Here is a 24,731-nt window from a genome sequence, read left to right as displayed (position 1 = left end):
TTTTCTTAAACTCGCAAAATACAGTTCTGATTAACTAATCTACGCTGTATACGATATAAGAAAAAAAAAGTAACTTGAACTAATAAAGTATCATCTTACATTCCACAAATGTGGTATGCATAATTCAAGTATATTCCTGCAACTCATCTCAAGAAATTTTATTTTTTAAAGTGTATTCGTTCAAAATCGAACCGTAACGGATAATCGAACCGTAAAATTAACCTATTAGTATTGAGTTATCGGATTAGCGATTGATGAACGAACTAAAATGTTATAATTAATTGTTTATCGTTTTGGGGGGCGGATTACTCAATTTTCTTATCGGATAAAACGTTAACCCATTAATAATTATTATATTTATATTTCTATCCCTATCTATATATAAAGTATTTAATTAACTAGTTTGTAGCATTTTACCATAACTACTTTGTAACATTTTAAAGAGCGGAGATGCTACTTTATGATTGGAAAGAACAGTCAGTTGGAATTAAGACAAAATCGTGGGAGAAGATTGAAGAGTACGATCTCAGTCATAACTAGTTTTACGAGTTCAACTAGTTACCTTAATTTTACATTTCTAGTAACTTTTGAGTTTTTTGGATACGGTATAAATAAGAATAATACTGTTGTGGCTTCGTTATCTGTATACTTTTGATTTTAGCAAAATTACAGGAGTTAATAATAAAGTGTTGTAATTATCAAAAATTTGGTCATTATTTAAAGAAATGTATATTTTTAGCCGAAAATTACTAACCCGATACTGAGTCGGCCGATATCTTATCGGTTGACAACGAATCAGTACATTTAAAGTCGACGGCTGATAAATCGAATGTAAATATCCGACCGATCCGCCCGATCATTAAATAACTTCTTCTTAATATAACGCACCAAAATGATTTTAGGCTCAGTGGCTCAGTAAATACTTAACCTAAAAGAGGTCAAAAGTTGGATAGGATGTGTTAATTGTCTAGTAGTTTCATTTTGTATTTTTTTTTTTAAATAATTATTTCACTGAATTATTCGATGAAGTGGTGTCCATTATCACTGCTTTTCCTTAAGGTAAATTTGCCGCTGATAATAATACTTGTACGATGGTTCTCCAAAACGTGAATATCCGAATTGTGATGAATGGAATTAAGAAGAAAAAGAAACCAATGTTCTATTCTCTGCCAGTGTACAAGTCCCGGCAGTTTGGTAAAATACTTAAAACCATAACAACCTAACCTTTTGGGGGCGAAATGAATGTTCAATGCATATCATTACATAAATAACCAATGGAAAAAGATGAACTTTTAATTTGGGATGCATTCGTTATTACTATGTCCAGTCTCCTGGTTCTTTTAGGCTAGAAGGCACGATAAGTTCCATAACAAAACTGCAAATATGCCGTGGCTAAAGTTACGAAAGTAGACATGAAATTCATACCTGCTAAAGAACAGTTTCGTGATTAAGAAACTATAATGGATTTCAGTAAGTAATTTTATGTTGTTTTGTTTCAAACAATAGTAGTTTCGTGATTGAAATGACGTTTTTTACCCTTCGCGTTGGAGTTTGTAAAAAATGAAAGGCAAGATATGATCATACGTATGGATTGTAGCGTAGGTGAGGAAATAAGGAAAGGCAAAAGTCAAAACACAAAAAAGTAAGGCTAGGATTTGCCTTAGCTAGGAAACTTATAATCATGAATGGGGATCTCTATTCAGTGCGCTGTTCGTTTGTTCTTGTCAATACGTGACCTCTCAAAGTTTCCCTCTTGTTTCAAGTGGGATATACTGCTACATAAAATATTACTTTCCATGTTCCATTTTATGTGTTGTTATTTAAAAATAAAAAAAAAGTAATAGTGGGATATACTGCTACATAAAATATTACTTTCCATGTTCCATTTTATGTGTTGTTAATTAAAAAAAAAAGTAATCTTTTTTTATTTTTAAAATAATTTAATTTTAAATTTGTGGTTTTATAATAATCATACCAAATGTATAACATGCTTAAAATTACGAGTTTCTAAATTTTTTCCTTCCGTCTTAAACTCGTATTTAATCAAACAAAATAACATAAAATAGAATCAATAATTGTGTTGGAAAAAATATCATCCCTTAACCCTAATTAAAAGTTTTGAATTAGAACATTGAGAATAAAAGTAAAGAGTGTTCGCTCTTTAATTTATTAATACGCCATTCAGATCAAAAGTAATCACGTTTATTCGTTACTGAATATTATCTGATTAATTATAAAGGTTTCACTTAAAATAAAAAGTAAAACGGAGGGGAAATCGGGAATGGGATCTCCAATCATGTTGCGTTGTTCATTTGCTCTTGTCAATTAGTGACCTCTCAAATTTCCTTGCCTTGTTTTATGTGGGGAGCTAGTGTAGTATAAAATATACTGTTCAGTTGTCCATTGAGTTGTGAACTCAGAACTTTGGAAACCAGACAGGACGTGGCATTTAACGTGTCACCATTGGCACTGTTGCAAAATGAGAAATCTGCAGCGTAGCCAGCTATCAAATGCACTAAAAGTAAAGAAAAAAAGTTGAAAAAACATATCATAAGATCAAGCTTATCTTGTATACGTCACTTTGTAACAATATCTAAATGCACAGAATGGAAAGCAGAGTGGATGAAGTTAACAAACTTTTAAATTCTATGCAAGAGTAAAAATATATCAAGTACAAATAAATTTTTAATAAATAGTAGTAATATCTAATAATTTCCCACCTGGTAATATCTAATAATTAACCTCTTAAAAGTAGTACTAACTAATAACCGTAATGGGTCTAATTATATTAATAGTGTATATAATTTAAGTTGGAAGTTAATGGAGTGTTAGTTTATTATTTTCCTTTTTTTCGTGTTTAATTTATTATTTTCCTAAAGCACGCACTACAGTATTTTGATTTTGAATTTCTCTTTTTGTTTCGACTTAAAACATTCTAAAAAATGACCTTGTAACATTTTCAAACCGTAGTACCTTACCACTATAAAACGAAACTCCGCAGTACTACTAATTGGATCTTTATCCAACTACATTCCATTTCCTAATCTCTCCATTTGGTCAAGTTCCTATTTGAATTGGAGACACTTTACATGAATAAAAATTAATAGATAAAATTTAATTAAATAAAATAAAACCTTAACTATAGTTAAAGTATTTAATATCTTCTTTTATTCACTCACAAATAATATCTTTTACAATCCCATAATTATAACTAACATTATCTAAGATTCCTTCTCTCTTTTTTATAGTAATTTTCTTCCTGTGAGTTTTTTTTTTTTTTTTTTTCAATTCTACAAAATCTTTCATTCTTATTAAAAAAATAAGACATATATCATTACTATACATATATCACTACAAAATCTTTCGGTCAAAAATCCGACCGAAAAAATGACCGAAGTCGGACGATTTTTTAAAATATTTTATTTTTTAAATTTTTTTTACGAACCAACCGTCTTCGGTCGATTTTTTTGGAGAAAAAATGCGGGAAACTATTTTAGCATCTCGCGAAATTTATTTTTTAAGAAACCGATCGAAATCGATCGGTTTTTTCATATAAAATAAATTAAAATTAATATTCAAAAGACCGACCAAAATCGATCGGTTATTTCAGTCAGTCATTTTAAAAAACTAACCGACTTCGGTCGGTAATTTTATATTTTTAATAAAACCGACCGAAATCGGTCTGTTACTTTCGCGTGAAAATGCAATTAAAGAGAACAAATAAATTAAAAGAAAGTCATAAACCAAAATGTATCAATAGTCTAGTGGTATAATAGTATTCTGCCATAGTACAAACCCTGGTTTGAGTCCCGGACGGTGTATTTTCTAGTTGCACAATTAAAAATATCTACCGAATTGGGTCGGTTTTTTCGGCAAATTTTTCTTTTTGGATCGCTTGTGAAAAATAATTTACCTACCGAAATCGGTCGGAAATTGCGACCGACTTCGGTCGCTATTTTTTACCGGCCAACTTAATTTCGACAGATTAAAGTAGGTCGATTTTTCCAACATTCTAACTGATTTTAATTGGTATTTCTTGACGGTTTTAGGCAATTTACTAGTAGTGACATTAGAAGTAAAATTCAGCTTTGATAATAATCAAAGAACTGTACAAATATTAGAAGTAAGTTCTAATCTTGTGTTACTTCTAATTGTTCTATTAGAACTAAAATTGGTGCAAGATTGGATCTTACTTCTAATATTTTTTTATTTTTAATGAGAATGGAAGATTTTGTAGAATTGAAGAAAAATATTAACTCACAGAAAACAAATTATTACAAGAAAGAGAAGAGGAATCATAGATAATGTGTAGCTATAATTATGGGATTGTAAAAAATATTATTTGAGAATGAAAAAAAAAGAATTATATACTTTAACTATAGTTAGGGCTTTATTTTATTCAATTAAATCTTATCCATTAATTTTTAATCATGCAAAGTGTCTCCGATCCAAGTAGAAACTTGGAGAATTGGAGAGATTAGGAAATGGAGGAGAGTTGGACCCGATCTTTATCCAATTCCCTTCCATTTCCTAATCTCTCCATTTCTCCAAGATCCTATTTGGATTGGAGGCACTTGACATGGTTAAATATCAATGGATAATATTTAATTGAATTAAATAAGACCCTAACTATAGTTAAAGTATTTAATTTCTTCTTTTATTCATTCTCAAATAATATCTTTTGTAATCCCATAATTATAGCTAACATTATCTAAGATTCTTTCTCTTTTTTTTTGTAGTGATTTTCTTCCTGTGAGTTAATTTTTTTTTTTCAATTCTACAAATTTTTTTATTCTTATTAAAAAATAAGACATATATCACTACTAGAAATTCGGCCAAAACCAACCGCGACCAACCGTCCGACCGAAGTCGGTCGGTTTTTAAATTTATTTTTTTTTTACGAAAACCGACAGACTTTATTTGTTTTTTTGTTTTTTTTTGGGCACAAAATTACGGGAAATTATTTTAGCATCCCGTAAAATTTATTTTTTAAGAAACTGACCGAAATCGGTCGATTTTTCATATAAAATAAATTAAAATTAATATTAAAAAAATTAACCGACCGATCGAAATCGGTCGGTTATTTTAAAAAACCAACCGATTTCGGTTGGTAATTTTATATTTTTAATAAAACCGACCGAAATAGGTCGGTTATTTTCGCGCGAAAATATAATTTAAGAGTACAAATAAATTAAAAGAAAGTCATAAATCAAAATGTATCAATAGTCTAGTGATAGAATAGTATCCTACCATAGTACAGACCCTAGTTCTAGTCCCGGACGGTACAATTTTTAGTTGCATAATTAAAAATACCGACCGAATTCGGTTGAAAAATAGCGACCGACTTCGGTCGATTTTTTCGGCAGATTTTTCTTTTTGGATAGTTTGTGAAAAATAATTTACCAAACGAAATCGATCGGAAATTGCGACCGACTTCGGTCGCTATTTTTTACCGGCCAGCTTAATTTTGACGGATTAAAGTCGGTCGAAAATCGATCGTTTTTTTCAGTTTTTCAACCGATTTCGATCGGTATTGCATTTTTCTAGTAAGTGGTATTAGAAGTAAATTCTAGCTTTAATAATAATTAAAGAACGATACAAATATTAGAAGTAAGTTCCAATCTTGTCTTACTTCTAATATTTTTTTATTAGAACTAAAACTGGTGCAAGATTGGATCTTACTTCTAATATTTTTAATTTTTAATGAGAATGGAAGATTTTGTAGAATTGAAGAAAAACGTTGACTCACAGAAAAAAAATTATTACAAGAAAGAGAAAAGGAATCTTAGATAATGTGTAGTTACAATTATAGGATTGCAAAACATATTATTTGAGAATGAATAAAAGAAGGAATTAAATACTTTAACTATGGTTAGGGCTTTATTTTATTCAATTAAGTCTTATCCATTAATTTTTAATCATGCAAAGTGTCTCCGATCCAAGTAGAAACTTAGAGAAATGGAGAGTTTAGGAAATGGAGGGGAGTTGGATCCGATCTTTATCCAACTTCTTTCCATTTCCTAATCTCTCCATTTGTTCAAGTTCCTACTTGAATTGGAGACACTTTACATGAATAAAAATCAATGGATAAGATTTAATTGAATAAAATAAAGCCCTAACTATCGTTAAAGTGTTTAATTTCTTCTTTTATTCATTCACAAATAATATCTTTTGCAATCCCATAATTATAGCTAACATTATCTAAGATTCCTTCTCTCTTTTTTGTAGTAATTTTCTTTCTGTGAGTTAATATTTTTTTTTTTCAATTCTACAAAATCTTTCATTCTTATTAAAAAATAAGACATATATATATTAGAAGTAAATTTCAGTTTTGATAATCATTAAAGAACGGAACAAATATTAGAAGTAAGTTCCAATCTTGTCTTGCTTCTAATATTTTTGAATAGAACTAAAATTAGTGCAAGATTGGATCTTACTTCTAATATTTTTTTATTTTTAATGAGAATGAAAGATTTTGTAGAATTGAAGAAAAACGTTAACTCACAGAAAAAAAAAATTATTACAAGATAGAGAAGAGGAATCATAGATAATGTGTAGCTATAATTATGGGATTGCAAAAAATATTATTTGAGAATGAATAAAAGAAAGAATTATTTACTTTAACTATGGTTATGGCTTTATTTTATTCAATTAAATTTTATTCATTAATTTTTAATCATGCAAAGTATTTCTGATCCAAGTAGGAACTTGGTATAATTATTTTAAAACTTGTGGTGTTAAACATGACAAAATATTTGTGTGACTATAAGTTAAATAATTTTCAAATTTAAAAAGGAATCATTCTTTTTTGGAAAAATGAAACTGTATAGCCGCTGTAAAAATAATAGCCGAAAAAATATATAAAATTTATATATTTTTGTATATGTATACATTCTGTATGTTATATACAAAAATTATACAAATTTTATATATTTTTTGACTACCATATGTAAATAGTTTCTCGGCGGGCTAAAAGTGATAATACTCTTTTTTTCTTCTTTAAGGAATATTGAAAATATAATGTCAATTAAGATAATTGATAATTTCTAGAGTAAGGACCGGTTTGACCATAGATTTTGCCAAAATAAACTTGAGTTTTATTTGGCAAACACATGTTTGGCCATAGATTTTGCCTACATTTTGGCCAAATCCCAAATCTCAAAATAGCTGATTTTGAGACAAAATATCACTATTATATTTTTTAAAAATTGCCCCAAACTTTTATATTTTATAAAAGATCCCACCATTTATTATTTTGTAACGATGTTGCTTCGACTTCTCGCTCATCTGATAGTGTATCATGTAGTTCATTATAAAAATGATAATTTTGTATCAAATTTATTTATGTTCAGGATTATAGTTTGCGATAATATAATGAATATTATTGATAATAGTACTGTTGGGTATTTGTGATAGTTTTTAGAACTTGTGAGTATAAGTCATATTTTATATTTTTTCAAACTAAACTTCACCCAAAACAAATGCCAAACACATTTTTATCTTTAAACCAAACTTCACCCAAATCAGAAATTTTTAGAGTAAATTTAAAAATCTATGGCCAAACGTTAGCTAAGATTCATTCACAAAACAGGCAACACCAATAACCAAGCTTCGGTCAATAATAAATTGATATGATGCACGTGAAATCTTTTTCTTTTATCATGTTTTATTTTGTTATTAGTTTTGTAAAAACTTAATTGATTGTACGCGTTGCGATATTCACTAGCGTTTGTACATAAATTTGGTTGAAACTTGAAATTATTTTTTGAAATTATGTTGAAAAATAATTTAGAAGTTTGAAGTTGTATTTGGACATATATTTTATTTGAAAATAAATTAAAATTTTATGAGCGAAAGAAAAAATTTCACCGAAAAATTACTCTAAATTTGTTTTTGAAAACTTTTTAAAAATTGATTATATTTCATAAACAAATAATATATTTTTTTATATAAAAATAACCAAAATTTATGGCCAAATGAAAACTTCTTCTATCGTTCAATACCCACAAATTTAATTTCACCTGTTTTCATCCCGCAAGTGCATCACGACAAACAATCGTAACAGCAAAAGCAAGGATAAAAAAATATATGTGGAGAGTTAACCTAAATAATTATTCATTCAAATTGTTATGAATACGTTAAAGTGGATGTCCATGGAATACTCTTAGACATCTCTATTCGTGAACCATTTGAGTTCATGTACTTAGTTAGTTCATTATTTAATATTTGTAACCTTTAGGTGTATTCTTGTAACTTTTTATGTATCTTATATCCTATAAATAAGGTATTCTTTATCCTATGAAGTACACAGAAAAAACATACTTAAATAAGATAACTTCTACATTCTCCTCATATAGATCTTGTCTCCGTTAGCATATTGTTCTATTTTTCTTTCATTTCTTAATACAAATATATATATATATATATATATATATATATATATATATATATATATTTTAGGTACTTTCTGTAAAGTTTGGTTCGTCAATTCACTTTGAGTATAAATTTCCCCCAAAAAAAGAAGGTAGAAACACAGTAAACGACACTGGAGACTGGACATTGCGAGTGTGGCGCAAGTAAGCAGAGTTTTAAAAACCGATTCAGCAGTTCTCTCTCTATTGTACTCTCTAATCCTTCTCATTTCCGCTGCAAAAAATAACAATGGAGGAAGAGTACTCAGTGGATCCAGCTCAGTTACTGGAAGCTGCTACTGACTTTGCGTATTATCCTGGTATTTCTACCGTTTCCCTCTTTCTTCCTACAACAATCACTATTTTTACTTGTTTCTCCTATTTGGTAATAAGCATATGGTTAATTTGTATCATCCAATTTTCAGGCGCTCATTCCGATGCTTCAGCTCAAGACTTTCTCAATCGATTTCCTCTTCCTGCCATTATCAAGTATCTCTATTTCTCCTTTTCTCTTTTTTTTGGGGGGGGGGGTTGGAAATAAAATGTTTAAAGCTATATATAGATAAAAATCCTTTACGTTTAACAGAAATTAAATACGGAGCTTAATTAGTTCTGAATTTTTAGCTTGCTGATTGTGGACTTTAAATTGCTTTCAGTGCTTTGCAAACAAAAGCAGAACACCCTGGCCTGGAAAATGCGTTGGTTGATTGTTTAGAAAGGCTTTTCAAGACAAGATATGGAGCATCACTCATTCCACACTACATGGTATGGCAATAATGGTAGTACTAATAAGCTCGGTTCGAAGCTTCATATTGGAATGAGTTCTGTGTTTCTGGTATCACAAATGTGTGAAGTATATAGGCTATCGCCTCTGTTCCAATTTATGTGTGCAAAGTTTGTATCCGAACAAAGTTTAAGAGAACTTGTGGTCTTAAACATTCCATAACATTTGTATGGCTATAAAAGCGTCTCATTAAGGGTAAAATGAAAAGTTTAAGTTAAATTATTTCCAAATTTTGAAAGCTGCCATTTCTTTTTGGAACGAACTAAAGAAGAAATTTTTTCACATAAACTCAAACAAAGGGAGCATTTGGTTACTAATAGTTTAAACTATATGTTGGGGATGTGAAGCACTTGATTGATAAGTTTTCTATTTGGATTTAAACCTGCGCGCTCAAGAGACTTTTGGGTTCTATCTAGTTGAGCGAAGGAATAACGCGAAATCACAGTGAACGGGAAAGTTAAAGAAAATTTAACGAACACTCACTTGTCATTAGTGTTTGTTTTTGTGAGTTTGAAAGAAGTCGATCGTTATCTCGACATAGACAGCTATAAATTTAAACGAATTTATAATGATAGGGGTACAACTTCCTTCCTAAAAGCAATGTAAGGAATAGAAAAAGGTTTAGTTTCTTGCTGTTCTTTTTGCTTCCAGCTATTCAAATGGTGCTTAATCTTATTTATCATGTTAACTTCTGTTCATGACTGATTTATAAAGATCTTGATCAATAGCGATCAAGGATGGTTTACTCTTTTACAAGAGTTCCATTCATTGTAAACACGTAAACTCGTAAACTGTACCCAGTATTTTCACTGATTTGACTTTCATTTATTGTTAGAATTGCAAGGGCAAAAAATGAAGCTTAAAAATGGAATAAGAAAAATAGAGAAGGAAGTCAACATCATAAAATGTCTGGAAGAGCTATTCCAAAACTTTTCAAGAAAACCAGAAACAGAAGCATTTGGATTACAATATCTATTGGTTTCCGGAAATCAAATCAAAACCTTTCTGAAATAAAAAACAATCCAAAAAGTAGGGTTTTCCTAACAGCTAACTTTTCACTAAGTTGTTTTCAAAATATTTTCAGAAAATCTAGTCCTCTCAATATGAGCCAAAATCAAATCCAGAAAATTGATCTTAAACAGCAATAAGGAAATAGATTGGAATATATCTGAGTAGGGATCCTTGTGTAGTCTTATAGAGCTGGTCTATTGAATGTCAATCTGTATTTATGTTTAATAATTTATTCCCTTATCCATCTCTGTGCTACTTATATACTTTTACACGTGTCCATCATTATAGATTTTGAGATAAATCATTACTTTTCTCTAAATTGCTTGGTCTGATTTGTGCTTTGTTGCAGCCATTTGTAATTGTTGGTCTGGGTGCAGAGTCTCAAAAAGTCAGACGTTTAGCTTGCCAAACAGTAAGTGCTTCTGTGATAAATTCAAGGCTTTTTTGTTTAGCCTAAAGTATGTGCATCCGTAAATTTAATTTAAGATATTATCTCTTTTTTTTTTTTTCCAGTTTCTACCCAACTGAGCTGTGTGAAAGATTATTATCCTGAAAACATGTCGTTAACTCTGTAGGATGCGGTTGGTATATGAGAGAACTGGATAGTGATGACAAATGGATTTAACGGATTGCAAATTTCCGTAGATGTGTTCTGGCTAATTTAAGCAGGATTGATGTTAATCTGAAATTGACAACCTAGCAAGTTTAGACTTTTCATCCTATGAGAAACATAATATGTGAATTAGTTTTTGGAATTGCTGAATTTTCTACTATATGTTATTACGCATTCTAATCGTGCCGGAGAATTCAATTATCGTATCTATTATCCATTTTGCTTTCTTCATTGTGCTCCATGTTATTCTAATTTTTAGCTGTCTTTGTCAACTTGCTGAAAACCACGAATGTAGGCAATCTTTTTGGCTTCCAGTTTTGATTCTTATGCAGTAGTAACCATGTACAGGTGTCTTGTCTTTTGGAGAATATTGATGAAGCTATTGTTGTACAGCTAATTCATGAGTATGGAGTTTATCAACTTTTGCTTAATTGCCTCATCAGTGGGTAAGACACAACGCACTGTGTTACTACATGCAATCACAGTTCACAGACCAAACTGTCTATAAATTCTTTTTTTGTTGGTTTTGTGAAGATGGCTTTGTTGGATATACTGATACACTGCCTCTGGTAGAGAAGAACCTGACGTGGGGCTGCCCTTTATGTGGCGATCGATTTGCTTCACTTGCTTCTTCGACAGTCGATTTGTTTACGCTTGTGCTTGCTTAATTTTGGACATTGCATGATATTCTTACCCCTTTATCGGTCATATGGGGTTCATTCTAAGAGAATATGGTCATGAGTTAGAAAAATAATACGTATATGAGTTAGATTAAGTAACTAACTGTTCTCTTTCATCATTTCATTTTATCTGCAAGCATGATATGTTCTGTTAAAATATTGCAATCAGGTAGTATGACCTCTTTCCAATTCTGCTTCTTTGATTTGGAGTTCTTTTTGGAATTTAATCGGGTCATGTGGATGGATGGTTCTTGTATTACCTACAAGTCCTTTCAGTTGGGGAACACATTGTCAATTGTTGTTGTTTATTTGGGATTCTATGTTTATTCTTAGAAACAGAAACATTGATACTTGTGACAATATTTCTTGTCAAAGACAAAATCTTAAACGAAAACCATTTCTTTTATTTTTCCATTTTAACTTTTTTCTGGTCCATGTCCTCAAGACTTTTTGTCTTTGTTTGCATGCTATTGCCCCCTGAATTGTGGACTAGCCAGCTTTGGGCTCCCCATGTGGAGGTTGCTGGTGAACTGATTTTGTTACGCCGTCTGCTTATGTTTTAGGACCTGTCATCTTTTACTACAACATTTTTAGTTCCTCACATCCTATTGTAGAGGCTTTACTGCTTAGATTTGTAGGATTTTGCTGCACCACATGCTTGTTATGACTTCTTAAGTAGAAATTCTTATATCCTCAGTACTGATGATAACATGTGACTTCCACACAGTAGCACGAAAAGTATGCATCTCAATATCACTTCTTTTCCTCTTCTGGAAATTCGGTCTGCTTGTAGTCATTATTCTTCTGGCAGGGATGAGGAAGTTGCTGCCACATCTACAGATGCAGTTAGGAAACTGGCTAGCCATTCAAAAGGCATCGTATGTAGTATTCTGCTTCTTATCTTGGTCAATGCACATATATTTCTGCGTGCCTGTGGTGATAATTTGACCAGATATTATGGAAATAAGGATCTCTGTTGAATTTGATAAAGTTTTCTGTAGGATATCATATTTCCAGAGAGTGGCAATGAAGCGACAAACCTCGTGAACTTGGCAACCAACTGTTCACCTCTGGTATGGTATTTCTAATGGATGGTAAAAGTTCTGTGTGCCCTGTGACAGACAACGTGCTCTATGCAATGAGCATTTATCTTCTGACATTAGTCCTTTACTTGAGGCCATGCTGGAATTAGTTTGAAAAACCATGTGCTCTATCCAATGAGCAGTTCTATTTTGAATTTAGTGCTTTACTTGATGTCATGTTGAAGTAAAATATCGTAGTTGCTATCTAATTAATCATAGCTTATGATCTTTTTAATTTTCTGAACACAAAGAAGCTATGAGACAAAGAGACTACTCTTAATCTATATATACTACTGAGGAGCCTTAGCGCAATGGTAGGAGTTTCTATTGTGTGACCGGGAGGTCACGAGTTCAAGTCATGGTAACAGTCTCCTGAGAAAATGCAAGGTAACGCTGCATAAAGTAGACTCAACATAGTCTGTCCCATCCTTGGACCCACTCTTAACGGGAGTTTAGTGCACTAGCTTGCTCTTTATACTACTAATGAAGCCGCACCATTTTAAGTTATAAATTCCTTCGTAATCCATTCATGTTTTAATGCAAACGTGCTCCCAAATTCCTGCTGCTTGATTAAAGATAGGGCTGAATTAGTGGTTCTACTACAATATTTCTTCTTTTTTTTTTAACCCATCATAGTACTTGTTATTATTTTTCTTATTTTGGTGAAGCTCCTCCAACATTTTCACTTTAATTTGTAATAAAAAGTATCATACTTCATAAATATCTTTTCAAATCAAAATGGTTGTACTTTTGTATCAATTGCTCCTAAAATCTACATGACATAATTCCAAATATGCTTATATGTATTACATATTCTCTTCACTGATTTAAATAGAAATGGTAACTGCCTATCTATTTTGCTCTGGATGTAATTGAGTTGGTACCCTGGTATGTTGTATATCTTGATCAGAGAACTTGCCTTACTCATCCCACCAAATTAAAAAAAAAAGGTTCAAGAAACAGGAAATAAAGGTACTAAAGTGGTACCCAATGTCAGTGGGAATGGTGGTTCTTAATTCATCTGAACCTCGTTGACCTGTGATATGCTTTTGTCTTTCTATCAACTGTTTTATTATCTTATTGCTTGTACTTTGGCTTTTCATTTTGCTAAATCCTCAGGGAAGAGTCAGAGTCTTAGCTTTGATAGTGAAGTTGTTCTCCATTTCCACTTCTGTGGCATCAAGAGTGTATAATTCAAATCTTCTTAGCCTGGTGGAGGTAGAAATTAGCAATGCAAATGATACATTAGTCACTTTGAGCAGCTTGGAACTCTTATATGAGGTTTGCTCTTAGCTAGTTATAAGATTTCCATGTACATATGATCGTCGCATTTGCATTCTGTTTGTAACTTTATATGGTCTTATCAGCTTAAAATTTTGCATATTATATTCAGCATTGGTAAATCATATCATCGGGATTTATTCGTTTTGTTAAAAAACTCAGGAAGTCCCATGTCATAAAAGATTTGCACTCTTGACACAATGTATCAACTCTTTATTACTGTTTGAATAGCACAAAAGATGCAGAACAATATGGGCATTTACTTCTTTGATAGCAGAATAGCATGTCACAATGTGAACCATAAGTAGTATGTATTAGTATTGCTAAGTGACCATGTCTTAGAATATCGAACATGTCCTTATGCAAATTCAATGTCAGCAAAGCACTTGATGTTCTCTCTCTCGACAGCCATCGAGAAAATTTTGCTCTGTTGTTTTATGTTTGTGCCTTCACCTTGCTGTGCCGAGATGTGGTTTCATAGTCTATAGTAAACACAAAAGAAAATGAAAATATCAGTAAAATACTGAAAATATAAGGCAAAGAACTAGGGTTAGGTATTCATCCTAAGTAAAATTTCCCTTGTCTGCCTTAACAACATACCAGATCTTTGCATCATCCTGAGATCCGAGGAAAGGTGGCTAACACTTGGAAGTTTCCTATGCATTTAAGACCTTATTCCTGATTATGTTCTGTTCTCGCTCTTTAGGTATAGGGGGTCAATTGTTGGCATGTATCAAATATTCTCCTTTTTCTTTGGGAAGGGGGTGTCTATTGATGGCATATATCAAATACTATCCTTTTGTTTGTGTTTTTGTGTGTATGTGTTTGTCAAGCTGCCATCTTCTTGATTCTAGAATCCATTACTTTCCGTAATAATCACTTAATGCCCTTTTTTCAACTGGTTCCTGATTGATGTTTTACTTGTTTTTCTTGTATGTGCTGGGTGAATGAAGTTGGCTGATGTTCAGCACAGCACTGAGTTCTTGTCAAGGACAAAACTTCTCCAAATTCTTACTTCAATTATTAGGTCTGCACGTTACAGAATTGCTGCTTATGATTCTGATTTGGCGAAATACTTAAACGGCTCCTTTAAGTTGTCCTCACCTACCAGATGGACATCTCAACTGACCCTTTTACCATTTAGACACTTCAAAGTGTCTATTAAGTGTATCAAGTAAACACCCGAGTGGAACAAACCATATACGTGAGTTGCACTTGTCAATGATGTGTCAAACGAACCACTTAAAAAATGATACATACAATTTATAATAAAAAATTTTGACACATGCAACTAAAAAAAAGGATATTTAAAGAAAAGTGCCTTTTTCCTTATTTTCATCTAGACCAGTGAGCCCCCCCCAACCAAAACCTATTCTTCTTCTCCCATCCCCCTCCTCTCCCCCTCACCTCCTTTCACCTATGTTCTTCCCAAAAAAAAGAACCCTCAAGTAGAAAATCATCACCCATTCCCTACCTTCGTCTTCCCCAACTTCTTTCAAGCTTCCCCACCCACTGCTGCAATTCTTTCCCTTCCTTTACTTCTTCTTCTTCTCCACAATCGAGAGCCAAAATATGATAGACGGAGCCGTTCCACTCCAAAATGGTTATATCAGAAGTTTTCCAATTGTCGGTACTGCCTCTCGCCCTTCACCTACTTCTTTCTTAAAAGTTCTTCTCTTGGAAAACCAAGCAGTAAAGATCCACCAAAAATTATTGGATTTTGGTCTTAATCTTTGCCGTCTAGGAGCCTCAAACATCTTTACTGCCAGAGGTGTTGTCTCTGTTGGTGGCGGCGATAGAGGTGGTGGTGATGGAGTTCAGCCATGAAGTTTCGCACCAAAGGTTAACAAAAAATTGTGCTCCCTTTTACAACTGATTTTGGGAGAATATTTTGGTTAAAGCATCAATTTTTAGAGGGTTCAATTTACTCTAGTGAGTACTGCTGTAAATTTCATCTCAGCCATGATTCTTCTACCTTAATATTGTGATGTTTGATTTATCCAATTAATCAATACGGTAATGCTTGTAGTTGTTTGTATATGCAATTGTGTTAGTATATAGGAAGAAATTGTGTGCTTATTTTATGTTTTTTTCTATTTGCTATAATTTGGACGAAACTCTCTAATTGTTCTTGTTTTTCATCAATGGTGAAAAACTTGAAGAAGAAGAAGAAGTACAAAGATGAAGGTAAGTGGGGTCATTATAAAGCAAGGTTAATTTTATATTTAAAAAAAGGCTTAATTTTGACGGTTTCACGCGCCTAGATGTGAATAAAAAACACACACTTTGCCATGCCACCATGAGGGGTTCATGAGTTACACTTCAGTCGAGAAGAGGTGTCTATATGGTAAAAGGGTCAGTTGAAGTGTCTGTCTGTCTGATCGTTGAGGACAACTTAAAGGGGCTGTTTATGTATTTCGCCTTCTGAATTTGTCATTCAATGATTCTGACTGTCATATCTATTTCTTTGCCTGCCTATCTTCCTAGCGATGCTTCTGCTGAATCGATCTTGAGATCAAGAGCAATGATGATAACTGGAAGGCTAATGGCGAAGGAGAATGCCTTTGTATTCATCGATGAATTTGGTAATACTCACATATACATCTTCTAAGTCTTAGTTGGCATCCAAATTTATTTATATCTGAAACTTATTAACTATACAATTTGTAGGTATGCTTAGTATTTAAATTTTCCCACTTGTGGGATTACACTGGGTTTGTTGTTGTTGTTGTTGTGTAGTATTTTAAAATTTCATTTTATTAGCTCATCACTAGTGTGATGAATAAGATATATACATGGCTTTGATACTGTATTCAGGTTTTCTGGTGCATAATTAATGGACTTGTGAGTGGGTCCAAGTACTCTACTTTCCATCAATTAATTTCAACTTCTGATTCAAGCCCAATCAAACATGTATAGTTGTAACTTGAGTTAATTAGAATGATTAGGAAAAGCATTACCATATTGGTTAGATACACAACTCTCTTATCCAAGAAAACTAGCATCGCGGTCATTTGGCATGTCTTAATTAGAATGTAAGAGGATCTGAATTTTGTTCTGAAATCAATGGTATATTCTGGGTAGGGAAATACCTTGTTTAGTTGACATATATCCTACCTTATTTTTTTGTTGTTTTACTGCAGGTTTTGTTTGCTCGCATTATAACTCTCTGGCAGATAGGTACAAGCAGAATTGACTCTTAAAATCTTTTTCTGGCTTTCAGGTATTAGAAATCTTATTTCAGCCATTGACAGAAGATTCAATTTGTTAGAAAGTGAAAATGCAGATGAGTGTGAATGCGCCCTTGAAGCACTGGGACAAATTGGATTCTGTAAGTTCTTTAATTTCTTTATATTTATGTCCATATGATGTAGCTCAGTTCTCTTTGGCAAGAGCTACATTTATCTCAATAATAACTTTAAATAGTTGAAGGGATTTTGTTGAGGCTTTCTTTAAATTAATGATCAAACCTTGTACTTGTGAGATCACCATTGGTTTATTGGAGATTAACTTGGTGCTGATCCTTATTTTTTGGTATCTGAACAAAGTAGTGTGTATTCTAAGCGGGCATAATAATAATTATAGAGTATTGAACTGTTCTAAGGTCTTTTTCCTTACCCTTTATACATATACTCTTGTCTCCCCTTTGATCAGAACATCTTTTTGTTTGATGTCAGTAAAATTGAATAATAAGTGGAAGCTCTGATGTTATAAGGTCCATAGCTTGAAGGCAATTCTTACATACCATAGAGATCTTTAAGCATGGCCAAACTCTGGTCTAAGTCAGTGGCTAAAAACTAAGTACGGAGGACCTACCTCGATGCTGTCCTTGCTCGGTACTGTGCATGAATTGTTGGTCAAATGACACAGTGGGGGGAGGGGTGCTTAATGCTGAGTGGTGACTCATGACCTAGTGATGTACTAGCTCAAAGATCCATAGGCTCTGTAATAACCAGGTTACTTGATGGTTGATGGTAATCAACTCCTATGCATATTTTATCATTCTTGACTAACCCATTTTTTATAATGCTAGGGTTGCTTCATAATATTCTCAGGTATTAATATATTCAGGCTATGAAATGTGAGTACTGGGTTGCAGCTTCGTAGTTGCAGGGAAATGTCGTTGGTGGCAATAGATTCTGATCTCATTCTTCAAGCATCCTTTCTAATAGACAGATCCTTTGAACTAACATTTTGTCCTCTCATCAGAAAGTCTCTATTCTGTCCGCTTGTTCTTGATATGCCTATGCTTCTCAATAGTAAATACTGGTTCTTGCATTCATACAGAAGTATGTTTTTCTTTGCATGTTTGATTTTTTCTTTTTGATTCACTGTGCACACATGCCACTTCAGCCCATGCTCGCTTGGTTAAGAATATACATTGTATTTGAAATTAAAATTTTCTCATCTATGGCATCTTGCAGCCAGCAAAGGGGCAGCATTGCTTCTCTCAGGTGCACAACCTGCCGGAAGACATGTCATTTATGCAGCTTTTGATCGGCAACAGCATGGTAAACAGCTGGTAAGCACATCTATTTTGCTCACATTTCTACTCTCTGCTATAATAATTGAATTTGACTGCTCAGGGTGCGAGCTTTAACTTGTGTTATCCATGTCAATATATACACGCCCATCTAATGAATGTTGTGTGATGATGTCAGCTTCATCCAGTCTTGTAAACAATCTCCTTTTTAAGTACCAAAAAGACTGCCTGGTTTATTATTGTATTCTAATTAACTTCAGCCAGAAGCAAATTGGAGATTTAGTATCTTTATCTATTGCTTAAATTCCATGCGGAATTCATTCAAACTCTGACTTCATGAAATAAAGAGTCAGAAATTTGTGACAGACATATGTTTACTTGAGACTTCCCTTGAATGCAAAAAACAGGCGGCATTGCATGCTCTTGCAAACATTGTTGGAGAAACTCGTGCAGAAAATGATGTATTGCTGGATGGTGTTGCAGAGGAGAGTCTTCGGCGTCTGATCTATGAAACAGCATCCAAGACTTCAAAGCTGACACCTTCAGTGAGTTAAATTTCTGTGAAGCCTTTGGCTTCATGAAAAATGCTTCCATTATCTTCCTCTTTATGTCTCATGGCTAGAACTTTGAAACTTCTCGGTATAAAGCTATGCCTGACTGCTGGAATCTTGAAAATTTGTTTGCTTTAAGCTAACAAGTAACAAATCCTGCTCTAATAACACGTTCTGAGAAAATAAAAGGGGGGGGGGGTTAAAACAAAAGGATTATAAAAGAATGGAAGAGTTTTTATTGGGATTTGGCGTGTATGAACCTGTTGTTAGAGTTGTGTTCAGCATTAAGGTCTTCAAATTCTTCTTTGAATTTCTCCTAATATAATTTGTTGACATGATGGTTTTTGCTTGTTTGTTTTTTTAAACGTTTGGTTACTTATTTAAATTGTTCCTTGTGACAGGGTCTCCTCTTATCAGTCCTTCAACAGGATTCAGAAATTCGTAAGGCGGTGAGATATATCTCTGCAATTCATGACTAATATCATCTCACAGAGAGAAGCAGTTCGATAAAAGCTACCTTGTTTGTGTTATCTTTTCAAAATTTACTATGTGAAGTAGCTATTCCTTCTTACGTAGCTGTCTCTGTTGAAAGTTTTGATTATTTTAGCTGGGAAGTGAGATGTGTGATGCATGTGAATCGTATTAATTTAAACTGGATTTGAAATTGTTAAGTGTGTAGAGGAATAATGAGCTAGAAAAAGAAAGTACTCTCTTCATTCATGTATTTTCCGTATAGAGTTCAAAGTAAAGCAAACCATTTCATGATGCTGACATCTTGATGTTCCACTTAGAAACAAATTATGAAGCAGATAATATCTATGATTTTTCTTTTTAAAAAAATGTGACGGAGAATGATTCTATAGAACAACTATCTTGAAACAAATTGCCAACTTTGAAAAAGTCAAATCCAGTGCATAACTCATTTGATTATACCTTTACATTGTTAAAGCACAAACCCAACTTGCCTCTGCGGTTTTCAATCTTTCCCTTTATCAATATTATTGTAGTGGTTTTATTGTGATTCCCTTACTATTGGTAGTAGTTTTCTTATTTCAGTTTAATTGCTATCATGTGGTTTTTAAGTTAGTATATCAGTATTGTCTTGTGGTATTTTGTTATAATTTGTTGAATCTTTCACATCTTTAATGATCAGGACATCTTCCTTAAGATCTCTTGCTCAATTTTGTATCTGTTTTCTTCTTTTTGATGTTTAACATATGTTTATCATTAAGAACAATTATTCATAAAAAGGTAGGTAGACAGATATTTGCAAATGCTTGATCTCTCCCTCACAACCTAGAAAGAAATAAAAGAAAATGAAGGTTGACAGTGGGACTTCTAAGGCAGGTTTAAATATACACCATAGGAGTTAATCAACTTTGGTTTCATAACCTGAAAGTTTTTACTCCTTTTCTGAGCCTCGCACAGTTTGAAAAAGTCAGTCTCCTCTTACATTTTACAGGGCTATAGAGTGATAACTGCGTTGGTGATGCGACCTTGGTGCCTGATGGAGGTTGTCTCCAGACAAGAAATAATAAATATAGCAACTGACACTTGTACAGAGAGAGACAAGATAGGTCTGTATGTTAATATCCAATTTGCTTGACATAGTACGCAAACATTTTTTTTATCGGTACAAATATCTGCTATTTGCATATCTAAATGCGGACATTTGATGACATTTTCTTGGCATTCTCTCTGATTAGCCGTGTCTTCACCTAACTGACTTTTGTGCTACTCCATTTTCTCATTCAACATCACGCTGGCCCATATAACTGCAAGTTAATATAGTCTGTAACTTACCATATCTCCCTACTACAAAAATTGCATTGTCAGCAATTGATTTTTAGGTCACCTGGCTGAGTAGGACTTTTGACAGATGAGATTGAAAGATCATCCTCATTTAGGCCTTAATTGAGTTGTATGCATCCTGTTTAAATCTTAATATACTATTGTAAAACAGTAACTATTTCGCATAGTACATGTTCTTGTTTAGAGATTCAATATTGGTTAATTTTCAGGTATGGAAGCTAGACACAAATGTTGCCAGTCAATCTACAAAGGTTTCACCTCATCTAGTAAGCTGATCGCTGACAATGCACTTTCTGGTGTAGCTACAAAGGTGTGTCTTTCCTGATTTATATCCTTGTGTTCAAATTTTTACGGATTTACTTATGGTTTGCTGAGATCGAATTGGTCCTCTATCACAGAGTTCCCTGTTATAGAAGTCTGACGGGTCCTTATTTTCACCCCTGTATTTACTACTACTTTTTATACCTATGTTCTATAGATATAGACAAACATGTTAGGTGCCCAACCTATTTTTGCATTTTGCTTTTCTTTGTGTAAGTACTGCATGGAAAATTTAAGAATGAGACTAGCTCTTTGACGATCTAGGACTAGCCTAGGTGAATGCAAGATGCACGCATCATTCATCTTTCTCCCCACCCTTTTTGTAGGAATAGAAGAAGGTTGGAGTACATCCTTCTCTGAAATGGACAGTAGTGCTCTAGTGAAATGGACAGTAGTGTTCTAGTAAAGTAAATATTGGGACTCAAGTCAAATAATATGGTTGCAGGCAGTTCCTTAAGACAACCACGAAGGTAGCTGCAAGAGAAAAATGTTTTTTCTAGGAAAAGCAAATGGAGAATAAAAGGAATGTGATATGATTTACAGAAGACCAAGTTAAATCTTCATTAACACAATCTTTTAGCCAAGTAAATGTCTTTTAAGATGACCGAGGGCTGATAGCCCAGTGACATAAGTCTTGGTTTGATCGAGGATTTTTCATTTTCATTTCCTTTTCACCTCCTGTTGACTGTGTGCTTTCTTACATTTGTAATATAATGTTGTGCTCTTTCCGCAGCTGGAGGAAGCTATCAGAAGAGGTCCTTATTTAGGAAGAAGGCTTTCTGAAGCTCAACCTACAGTGATGACGGAGCAGAGATTTTAGTCTTCTCGACATCATAGATACTATCTACAAGTGTTACTTTCAGCCTTTACATATCAACTTTAAGATGTTAAACCCCAGTACCCTGTAGTGGATCAATTAGCGGGATATTGTGACTTCCCTTGTAAAAAGTCCCCCTTTCTGTAGGCAATCAGCAACAAAGATGGTAAACTAGATGTCTAGGCATTTGGTTGAAACTGCATAAGTTGGGTGTAGCTGCTCGACTTCACTAGCCTTCTACATTTCCAAAGATCTAATCCAAGAGTTTTAACTGCTTTATGCTTGAATGTTTCATAATGAGTTGATAAACGCTTGAACTTCGAGCTTGTTTAGATGAATCTATGTTGAACCTTGGTTGGCTCTATTATGTATTTTCTTTTTGGTAAGAGGCTTATATTATTTAAAGTCAAAAGTGTTTACGCATAAAATATAGATTGTTGATAGATAATAAGCATTGCAACATAGTCACGTTAGGATCCGGACCTCGAAGATTAATCATACTGCATTAATCCTGTGATTGTGCAAGATTTGGCGTTGCTTCAGCTTAATGAGGACATGACCCACTGAGGACATGGGACATGACCCACTGAGGACATGACCCTTGATAAGAAGGTGCAGAGTTTGATAATTAGGGTAGAAGGTTAGTAGGTAGTCGAGTGTGTGTCTTCCCCATACCGGTAGTAGTAGTAGTTAGCCCCATACCAATAATAAAGTAGTTAGTAATTCCAACTTTATTATAACATGTTGATCATTCCGCTTGTTTATTTGTTATCTTGGTGTTGATATTATTGCTTGTTGCTATTGCTTTCTTTTCGTATTTTCTTGAGCCGAGGGTCTATTGGAAACATCCTCTCTACTCTCAAGGTAGGGGTAAAGTCTGCGTACACGCTACTTTTCTCAGGCCCCACTTGTGGGATAACAGTCTTGTTTTAGGAGCCGATGAGTTGGAATTTGGAGGAATGTAAATCATGGAATGACATGTTACACTAGGATACAAGAGAGAGAGTTGACAGTGGAGGAAGGAAAGGGCGAATGAAAGAAATGACACTTTGGATCACTATTGATTTTTTGATCCCGGTAAGAAAAGTCTTGGAAAGTAGCTTTCTCCAGAATTTTGGGAAGCGCTTCAGTCAGGATTTTCGCCAAAATTTTTCATTTGGTGATTATCAAGATTTGCAAAAATATGACAATTACAAGAATTTTTTATATAGTGATCATCAGGATTTGCTATTAAACATGGCAATCATCAGAATTTTTTATATGAGAAATTATGGCAACCAGGCTATTTTACCAAAATTTATTTAACAGGATCAAAATATAAAAAGCGATTCTAAAAAGGACAATTTCTTGCAAAAGGAAATATATTGGATAGTCGTGGTGGAAAGATTGCTGGATTCGGAATTTCGGATTAGCGACTAGTGAGATCTTCATTAAGAACTTCAATTGTGCTATTCGGATAAGATTAAATAGTCTCTTATCCAACTGGTTAAACTAAAAAAATATATTAATATATAATATATGTATAATTCATGTACAATATATATATACTAGTATTTATGAACGTGCGTTGCACGCTAATAATGATATATGATGATTTAAACATTTGTTTATATGAAAGAACAATAAAATTATATTAATGAGAAAAATTTTATGTATAATAATACAACAGTCAGTAAATGCCGAAAAATATTATCGCATTAGCATAATACATGAATTAAAATAAAAGGACATCATCAAAACTTACACAAATGATCAATTTTAAAATGTTAGTTAGATAATTATGTATTATAGTTTAAAAGTATTTAATGTGATGGTATCTTAACGAACACTTCTTTGTGGACAATATTTTTTTGTGTATGTTTCCTCCTAATGCTTTGGTTGCTCTGCCTTAACCAGACTCTTGTTGTCGATCTTGATATCCCTCTTGAAAGTACAACATACAGTTGTTCGTGCAAGAAAATATATTACGGTAAATATAGTCCAATATTTAGTATGTTTGTCCTTGTGCTTTATTTATTATGTTTGCATAACATAAACATACTAAAAATTATTTTCACACAAATTAAATCAGATATTCCTTAGTTTCTAAAGACAAAAGTTGAATTCAGGGATAAGAATATACTTAGAAGCACATTGACCAGTATCATAATTTTTGCATGTAAGACGTTGTCAAAACTTCAATATACCATCCGTGTACTATTACATAAGCTATTCGACGTATCTAAGTTTTTCAGCAGCAGGACAAGCATATTTTTCTTCAACATATGTAAGAAATAATAAACTTGACAAACAAACATATATGGTAGAAGACCATTTGGTATTAATGTATTTAAGTATTCTTCTTGGTAGTAATTATTGGTATCATTTTCTGCTGAGTCAAAAACAGAAAAATATTTTGTTTTTACTATAAAATTTTGCAATCAACCTTTTATTTAGTTGATCAACATATTCGTTTCTGCTAGCTTAGATATCTTTTTAATTCTATCATGTGATTTGTACAAATTGCGTTTTAATCTAATGATAAAAATATTTCTCTTATTAAATGCACCACTATTATCATTGGGATTGATAACCAAATGTTTAGGAAGAACCAAATCTTTTTTTATTGGATGTTCTTCTTGGTTTCCGACACGAAGCAAGAAGACACTGAATACTGGATTTGTTCTTACTTTTTATTTCTTGTCAGTTGAATATTTTTCATTTGAGGGCAGAAGTATAACTTTGGCAAGCTAGCTTTTACAGTCTCTGCTTTTGTCGATTTTGAAACTACTGGTAGTACTTGTTACACCCTATATTTTTGTACGTAAAACTGCGTCGTGAGCAAACTAATGTAGGACCAAAAAATGAGATCATCTTTGAAAATATATAAAGCAAGTTAATCATGT

At 32.9% G+C, this 24,731-nt stretch overlaps 1 protein-coding gene across 2 annotated transcripts; it reads left to right on the top strand.

Moving 5' to 3' along the window:
- Positions 1-8,522: 8,522 nt before the first annotated feature.
- Positions 8,523-22,208, top strand: LOC107760286 (uncharacterized). 2 transcript variants are annotated; one of them, XM_016578313.2, is made up of 19 exons: positions 8,523-8,731; positions 8,837-8,900; positions 9,068-9,176; positions 10,556-10,618; positions 11,168-11,265; positions 12,311-12,377; positions 12,501-12,572; positions 13,701-13,862; positions 14,816-14,889; positions 16,350-16,447; positions 17,086-17,193; positions 17,896-17,917; positions 18,072-18,151; positions 18,287-18,384; positions 18,753-18,890; positions 19,298-19,345; positions 20,359-20,473; positions 20,918-21,018; positions 21,763-22,208. In XM_016578313.2, the coding sequence occupies exons 1-19, from the start codon at positions 8,662-8,664 to the stop codon at positions 21,847-21,849; spliced, it is 1,674 nt and encodes a 557-aa protein (XP_016433799.1). In that variant the 5' UTR covers positions 8,523-8,661; the 3' UTR covers positions 21,850-22,208. The 2 variants fall into 2 exon arrangements, with proteins under 2 accessions (XP_016433799.1, XP_016433800.1); XM_016578314.2 differs by lacking the exons at positions 17,896-17,917; positions 18,072-18,151 and having other exon boundaries at positions 8,524-8,731.
- Positions 22,209-24,731: the final 2,523 nt, after the last annotated feature.

This window comes from Nicotiana tabacum, chromosome 2 (assembly GCF_000715075.1).
Source record: "Nicotiana tabacum cultivar K326 chromosome 2, ASM71507v2, whole genome shotgun sequence".
NCBI classification, from domain to species: Eukaryota; Viridiplantae; Streptophyta; class Magnoliopsida; order Solanales; family Solanaceae; genus Nicotiana; species Nicotiana tabacum.
The sequence above is the reverse complement of the archived record's forward strand: the minus strand, read 5'-3'. Positions and strand labels throughout refer to the sequence as shown.